At 57.7% G+C, this 8,046-nt stretch overlaps 1 protein-coding gene across 1 annotated transcript; it reads left to right on the top strand.

Moving 5' to 3' along the window:
- Positions 1-4,361: 4,361 nt before the first annotated feature.
- On the top strand, positions 4,362-6,810 carry LOC130142312 (acrosin-like; the record flags this gene model as incomplete). Its single annotated transcript, XM_056323959.1, has 5 exons — positions 4,362-4,567; positions 4,881-5,081; positions 5,421-5,686; positions 5,977-6,122; positions 6,581-6,810. Coding segments are annotated over exons 1-5 (932 nt in total), but the record flags the coding sequence as incomplete, so codon positions are not given.
- Between the last annotated feature and the right edge of the window lie 1,236 nt (positions 6,811-8,046).

Genomic DNA, 8,046 nt, shown 5'->3' with positions numbered 1-8,046 from the left:
CAGGCTGCTCTGCTTTCACAGCTGCACCATGTTTCCAAGCCCAAGCCTACGGCTGCACTGGCTGCAGGGAGCGCCTTGAGCTTTGAGTGGGAGCAAAGAGGCTGCTGCTGCTGCTGCTCGGCAGTTGCCCCCCTCCCTGGCTGCCTCCTGGCTGTAGTAGCGGCCACGCTAGAGGAGCAACCGGAGGCCTGGGCCATACCAGGACCCCTATGGAGGGGTGCCGCGGGGACTCGAGTGGAATGGTCGAGACTAGGGGACCAGGCCCCCCGTCCGGTGGGCTTTTTTTGAGGGCTTGAGGCTCTGCAGAGGGGTCTGGGGTGCAACGAAGGCCTCAGAAGGGGGCCTGAGTGGACTAGAGAGAGCCTAAGGCAGCCTCCGGGTAGCCAGGGGAAAGGGTGCCCAGTGCCAGGTGGCCTCCACAGCCACCAGGGACCTGGGCACAGGCACCGTCACGTGGGGAGGCAGGGAGCGTGGCATGGGCTTGTTGTGCTCATCATCTCCTTGCCCCTTTGCAGTGCCTTGATCTTGCAGCTAGCCCAGGCACTGCCCCCCACCAGCACAGGGACCCTTGCACAGCACTCCAGCTTAAGATCACTGGCACCGGCTGCCCAGAGAGGCCTCTGGAGACATTCCAGCACCACCTGCACAGGATTTTGTGCAACCTGCTCTAGCACAGCCTGCTTTTGCAGGGCGTTGGACTGGATAATCTCCAGAGGTTCCCTCCAACAACGACCATTGTGTGATTCTGGGACTCGCGGCACTTTGGCTGAGGAAGAAGAGGTCAGGACCCTCAGGCCACCCGACACCTGACTGCCTTCCCAGTGCCTGTCCAAGAAACCTGCCAGTCCTCACTAACAGAAGTTGGACCTGCACACGTGGGCTTGCACATGTGCATGAGCACTGCAGGGCAACAGCCTTCTCTCTCTTCCCCGTCCTCTACCGCAGGGCGAGCGCAGATGTTCTGCCAAGGGAGCACCAGCCTGCACAGGCCCCGCTGCTGTCGCTGTCATGCAGCGCCTCTTCTACCCCGGGCTCCCTCTACTGTGTCCCACACCACTGGCCTGGTGTGATGGCAGAGCCAGTGGCACTACCCTGTTGACGCAGAAGGCTCGGACACAACTGATACGACCAGTGTGATCAAGTTGGTGCCACTTTATTAAGGGATACACAGCAATTCATACTCTACAGATGCTCTTAACAGACTCACAGCCATTTATACCCCCAGCTAAAAATACACACTCTACGCAGGCTTTGGTATGGAAAAGGTGATCGGTTAAAACGACTCGTTCACACGCTTCCACCTCCCCTAGGATTGGTCCCAGTGTGGTGCCCACACGCTGCTCCCCCCTTGTGCAGGCATCCGGTTTTTCCTCACCTTTCTGTCCAGCTCTCTTATCTCTCTGGCGAGTACACAGTCTCTTTGTCTCTCTTGGCCTTGCATATGTCCTTCACAACACCTGCAGCTTGTTACAGCTGCGGCCTGCTCGGCCTGCTATTCCAACAAAGTTACGTGGTCTGCACTGCTCATAATATGTCCGTTGTCTTCCAGCCACTCCACAAATCCCCCTTTTTGTTTTTGAGCGATCCAGACCCCTTTTATCAATCTGTTCATCATTCTCATAAAGCAATTCCACACGCAGCCCATTATCACCAAAGAGATTACAATGGCAAATAACATCGTTAACCCCGCGCAGAAACAAGTCTTTTAACCCTCCAGTAATTCCTAAACCCTGTAGCCAGTCCGTTAACCCGTTCTCAGCCTTGATGGCCTGTACGTTTTTTCTCAACTCTGCAAGCTGCTTATGAATAGAGTTTGAGCGATCAGTCAAATTCATACAACACGTTCCTTAGCGCTCTTCACTCTAGGCTACTCTCTACTGTTCATGCTGTTTCCTTATCTTCTAGAGGTGAGATCACATTCCTCCTTTGTTTCTGTTGCATCCTAGTTTCTTCTCATACTCCCTCAAAGTTATGAACTCTTTGCTGCAGGATCTCAGCTGCACATGGCCAAAGCAAGGCCACAACCTCACATTATCCCACTGTCTCTGTTCCGTACGATTCTACAATTACCGGGGCCCCCCTCCCCCTCCCCCTCCCCCTCCCCCCCCCCCCTTTTTTTTTTTTTTTGAACAGCTAGTACCCGGGTTTTCCATGTTCTGCAGGGCCCTTGCAAACATGACGGCAACCAAGGCAATAGCAAACAAACGATACTGCCAATTGAGTGAATGGATGCCAAAAAGGCTGACATTTTCTCAGGTTTTGATAACATGTTGCTGCAATGGGGCGCCTAAAATCCGCGCAGCATGTACCATCAAAATCCTCACAGCCATGTCCTTGAGCCAACAACAAAAAGCCAATACTTGCTCTGTTTTGTATGTAATAGCGGCCAATTTGACTCACGTTCTTAACTGCCTAACAAACAAGGTGATTTAACTCTTGAATGCTTTCCCTGCTGTTACTCCGGAGAAGAGAAGAACCACTGCAATACGTTCCCGTCAGTTCCATAAATCAACTACATCATTACCTGCTTCATCCAAAGCTATATTGCGTTTAAGCGCATTATGCTTATCAACATGTTCACGTGTTGATTTATGTGGGTGTCATGGTCCCATCGTAGCCTCCTACTACGTTAGCATCTACATAAAGACAACTATCGACATTCAAAGCGCAAACAATATCAGCTTCTTTTGCATTAACATCATACAGAGGTAATCCCTTATCCCCGATATCAAGGCTTTCAGTAAGATTCTTCATTCCCCACATACATTCACTTGTTTGCAAGTCAGGAAGGGCACACCAAGCCAGGATGTGTTCAGTTGCTGTGCTAAGGAGACCCACACATCAGTTGTTGGGTTGACTGGCGGCAGCAGCGCTCCCACGGTCCGGCACGCTAAGCTCAGGCCGCACACAGCGAGCAGGTATCCCATCGCGGACCTCCATCTGTAGAAACACAAGCATCACCTCTCCCCCAAGTTAACAATCCATGCGGTCCTGACCAATGCCTGGTATGAGGGTCTTTCCCGCGTACTAAGACACCTTGGTGCTTTTGCTGCTTGTCACCAGTTGACACAAAATATCGTACAATGGGAGGCACCGCACGGTCGACAGAGATTTTCAAAAAGTTCAAAAAGTTCAAAATATAGCATGCTTTCTCGGAACGTGCCTCTGGGTCATTCCCCTCATTCCCCTTTTCTGTTTTTCAAGCAGGCGTTTAAGAGTATCATTCATGCATTCAACGATGGCTTGGCCCGCAGGGGAATGGGGAATACCAAATTGCTGGGGATCCCCCACCGGCATTGTAATGAGTTACATCTGTTGTAACACCAGCGTTGGAAAGCTTGAAGGCCTCTGCCATTAACTCCAAAACGGGACACGGGGATACCGTTTGGACAGGCTGGACAGGCTGCAACAATGCTGCGTGCAGCAGCCTGAGAGAGACTCTTTTGGCCAAACTGTTGGTACAAGAATCGCCAATTCTGATGATAAAATTGGTGGGCTAACACGACCTGCAGGTGGGCCTCAGGAACAGGCACCGACAGAGCCACAGAACCTGGAGCATCAACTCCAGCATTGCCATCGATTGCAGAACCGCGTAGGGAAGTGTGGCCGTAACATGCATAACATAGAATGGAGAACGGCGTTTCCAAATCCCTTCCCGAACTACAGTCAAAATTGCCAAAAAGCTTAGGATGGGTGATACGGCCATGGACAGCCAGCTCCAACTGGGAAAGGAGGGCTGCCACACAGGCTGAATCAGTAATGAGATTAACAGGGCCTGGGAAATAAAGAAATGCCAAGGCCGCAGCCCGCAACGCCATGACTTGCGATGATCCTTCCTGATGCACAATTTGGGAAGGCCATTGCCCATTTTTTTCCAAGCCACTGCGGCTTTTCCCACTTTTCCAGACCCATCTGTAAATACCGTATCACCTTTGATTGGTGGTCTCCAACTCAGTTGCCGTGGCTGCAAAGTTAGATCTACAGTCATTGCCCAAAGTGGATGAGGTGGATGATGGTACTGAACTTGCCCTTGAAAATTGCCAAGAGCCACTTGAAGGGCAGTAGAGTCTGACAGCGCCCATTCAGCGCAAAATTGTTGTACAGGGGCTATCACAACATGTGGAACACCTCCAGTCCACTCTAAATATCTTTTGGGGATTTTTACGATCAATTCAGTAACAAGTTCGTACCATCAAACCAGCAGATTTCATAGACTGCAAAGGCAAAGTGATCCCAGCTTCTGCCTCCACTCCTGCTTGGAACCCCTCCTATTGCCTCCCCTCCCTACCCTCACCCCCCCGCCCCACCCCCCCTGCCCCACCCCCACCCCCCCCGACACCACCACGCCCAGCACCCGGAACCAGGCACTCTGTGACATCAGTCCCACGTCCAAGGGAACCCCGGGCAACGGGAATCCTGCGGGCAGTCCGTCGGCAGCCGTACTGGTGGCGACAAGCCCTCGTCCTTGCAGCTGCCACATGTCGCTGGCAGCGATGGATTTTCTGCGTCTCCTCGTTGTCCTGCTGGCCGTGTGCTGTCCTGTGCACGGCACATGGGACAGCTGTGGGTAAGTGGCCCGAGGCTCTGGGAGGGAGTTGGGCAAGCCTTGTGGGCTTCACTGGAGGGGGCCTGCTTGTCCCCCGTGGCCACCCCCCAGGTTCCTGAAAGCCATGTGGGAGGCTCAGTGCCTTGACAGCAGCCAGGCCGCCGGCACAACTGGTCTGCGGGCTGAAGCAGAAAGCGGGGCGAGGGGAGCGGGTTTTGGCCCCACGGGTTTCCTCGGCCCGTCTGGCCATGCCTTGTGGGGAGGGAAGACGGCTGGCCTTCAGCCGCAACGGCGCAAGCCACCCAGCAGCACCGTAAGGAGTTTCTGGTTACAGAGGGAGCTGCGGGCTTCGTCCCATGGCTTTGCACTACGGCATGTCGCGCGTCGTGGGTGGCACAGATGCCCTGCCGGGGGCCTGGCCCTGGATCGTCAGCATCCAGGCTCTCGTGGAAGGAGGCACGGCGCACATCTGTGGGGGCTCCCTCATCAGCCCACAGTGGGTCCTCACAGCAGCCCACTGCTTCATCGAGGTCAGGTAAGGAGGACCAGGGCTCGGGGCTAGCCCCACAACACTAGCAGGTGCCCTGAGCGCAGCGGCACGTGCTACTGCCGTCCCCTTGCCCTGCAGGACGCCCAGTGCCTGGGCACTCCGGAGCCCCGCCGAGAGGCTGCTCAGGAGAAGGCTGGGCTCGTGCCACTGCTTCCCAGCAGCCTCCCGCTCAACGCTGCTTGAGCCCAAGGCACGCGAGGGCAGTCGCAGCCTCCCTAGCGCTGCTTGCCTCTCTCCCTCGTCGAGCAGAAGGCAGGGCAAGTGCCGGGCTGCTGCAGCACGTGGCTGCGCTCCCTCTGAGCCCTCTCTCCATCTGCCTTCCAGGGACATCACCGTCTTGCGCGTGGTGCTCGGTGCCACCCAGCTGACTCAGCTGGGCCCTGAGGCTCAGGTGCGCGCCGTCAGGCGGCTGCTGGTTCACCAGCACTACTGGAACGTCACGCAGAGGAACGACATTGCCTTGCTGGAGCTGGACCAGCCTGTCCAGTGCAACAGCTACGTACAGCTTGCCTGTGTGCCCGACGCCTCGCTGAGAGTCTCAGAGCTGACAGCCTGCTACGTCAGTGGCTGGGGTGCCAGGAAAGCAAGAGGTGAGTGGCCCAAACGCAGTGGCGGTGCCAGTGCAAGCTTGGCCAGCTTGGGGAAGGAGGATGCGCTTCCTGACGGCAGAGGCGAAAGCCAGTGTCAGGCTGTGGGGGCATATGCCTCTCTCTTCCAGAGAGGGGCCGGAGCCATTGACCCAGAGCAAGGCAGAAAGGCAAGAGCGGTCCAGCGCCTGTCGGCATGCAAAGCCGAGCCCCGGGGGAGCGCTTCAGCCAGACGCGGGAGGAGAACTGGCAATCAGCGGCTGGGTGTTCATTCCTTTCTGTGCTCTTCACAGCTGGAGGATCGGCATACGTGCTGCAGGAGGCCCAGGTCCACCTCATTGATGCCAGGGTCTGTAACAGCAGCGGCTGGTACAGGGGGGCCATCCACACCCACAACATGTGTGCTGGCTATCCGCAGGGCGGCATCGACACCTGCCAGGTAGGAGCGTGCTACAAGCCAAGCCCCGGCAGCACAGGCAGCCCCGCCACAACCGCCCAAACGTGCGCCATCACGGCCTTTTGCTGGCCACTCACACTCCCATGGCTGGGTCCCCACCGCTGAGGGCCTTACCCGCCCTTCCCCATGGGCAGGCCCTTGCCCAGGGCCTGCCCGCCTTGTCCCAGAGGCTTGGCACGCTGCCCAGAAGGCCCACGCGGTGCCCTTGGCAGCCCACAGCTCCACCATCCCAGCCGTCTGACACACCTTCACCACCACCGTGAAGAGCGGTGAGAGCGAGCCCTGCCTTACAGGCCCACCGCCCCCTGCCAGGCAAGCTTCTACAGAGCTTGGCTGGCCACTGAATGCAGCTCTGGCAGGTGCCGTGAGAGAGAAGGAGCCAGCCACCGGGCTGACGGTGGCCACCCAACAACCCCTTCGTCCTCTCTCCTGTGCTGCAGGGGGACAGCGGTGGGCCTCTCGTGTGCCAAGACAAGAGCGCCGACTACTTCTGGCTTGTTGGCGTGACCAGCTGGGGGACGGGCTGTGCGAGAGCAAGGAAGCCCGGAGTCTACACCTCCACCCAGCACTTCTACGACTGGATCCTGGCGCAGATGGGCCTGCGCCCAGCAGTAACCACTACTGCAAGGCCACAGCCAGTCTTCACCTACACCCCCGTTCAGAGGCCAAGGCCAAGGCCAAGGCCAAGGCCAACAGAATCGAGCCGGTTTCCACCCTGCCCGTTTCCAGTCCAGAAGCTGCTGGACTTCTTTACTCGGCTGCAGGAGCTCCTGCAGTACCTAAGGGCGAAATAGCTTGGAGCAGCACCGTGAGCAGCATGCAGGGCAGGCTGCAGCGCACGACGACCGTTTCCTGCTGGGGCAATCCCTGCTGATGAAAGGCAGCCTCAGTGACAAAGGCCTGCTCTGTCCTGCCCGCGCTGCTCACAACGGCAGAACTCAGCAGGCTGCCTTCTTGCAATAAAGTGTTTCCGTTGGCATGGCTAACCATGCGCCAGTGCACTGCAGTCTCCTGTGCGAGGCAAGGACTTCCAGAGCCGGCACCTGCCGAAGGAGGCAGGCTGCCAAGTCGGGCACAAAGGGTCACCGCAAAGGGCTGAAGCTCTGCCTGCTCCGAGAGAAGCATGAGGGAACAGTGGAAGGAAGGCAGGCAGGTCATAGGAGGGCTCAGGGCCTTGGGGGTGGCAGTTGGAAGCAGAGAATGCCTTGGGCTGGCTCCTGCTGGCATCCCTGTGGGCTTCTGTACCAGGCGCAAGCCAGCTTGAAAGTGGCCTCTCAGGGCCAGCTGGGCTTCAGGGGAAATCCACGAGCTGGGGCCTTTGCTCACGCCACGGAGTTCCTGGGCTTCCCCAGGCTGCTCTGCTTTCACAGCTGCACCATGTTTCCAAGCCCAAGCCTACGGCTGCAGTGGCTGCAGGGAGCGCCTTGAGCTTTGAGTGGGAGCAAAGAGGCTGCTGCTGCTGCTGCTCGGCAGTTGCCCCCCTCCCTGGCTGCCTCCTGGCTGTAGTAGCGGCCACGCTAGAGGAGCAACCGGAGGCCTGGGCCATACCAGACCCCTATGGAGGGGTGCTGCGGGGACTCGAGTGGAATGGTCGAGACTAGGGGACCAGGCCCCCCGTCCGGTGGGCTTTTTTTGAGGGCTTGAGGCTCTGCAGAGGGGTCTGGGGTGCAACGAAGGCCTCAGAAGGGGGCCTGAGTGGACTAGAGAGAGCCTAAGGCAGCCTCCGGGTAGCCAGGGGAAAGGGTGCCCAGTGCCAGGTGGCCTCCACAGCCACCAGGGACCTGGGCACAGGCACCGTCACGTGGGGAGGCAGGGAGCGTGGCATGGGCTTGTTGTGCTCATCATCTCCTTGCCCCTTTGCAGTGCCTTGATCTTGCAGCTAGCCCAGGCACTGCCCCCCACCAGC

The sequence above is a fragment of the Falco biarmicus genome, chromosome Z, assembly GCF_023638135.1.
Source record: "Falco biarmicus isolate bFalBia1 chromosome Z, bFalBia1.pri, whole genome shotgun sequence".
Lineage (NCBI taxonomy): Eukaryota > Metazoa > Chordata > Aves > Falconiformes > Falconidae > Falco > Falco biarmicus.
Note: the sequence above shows the minus strand (reverse complement) of the source record. Positions and strands in the feature narration are given on the sequence as shown.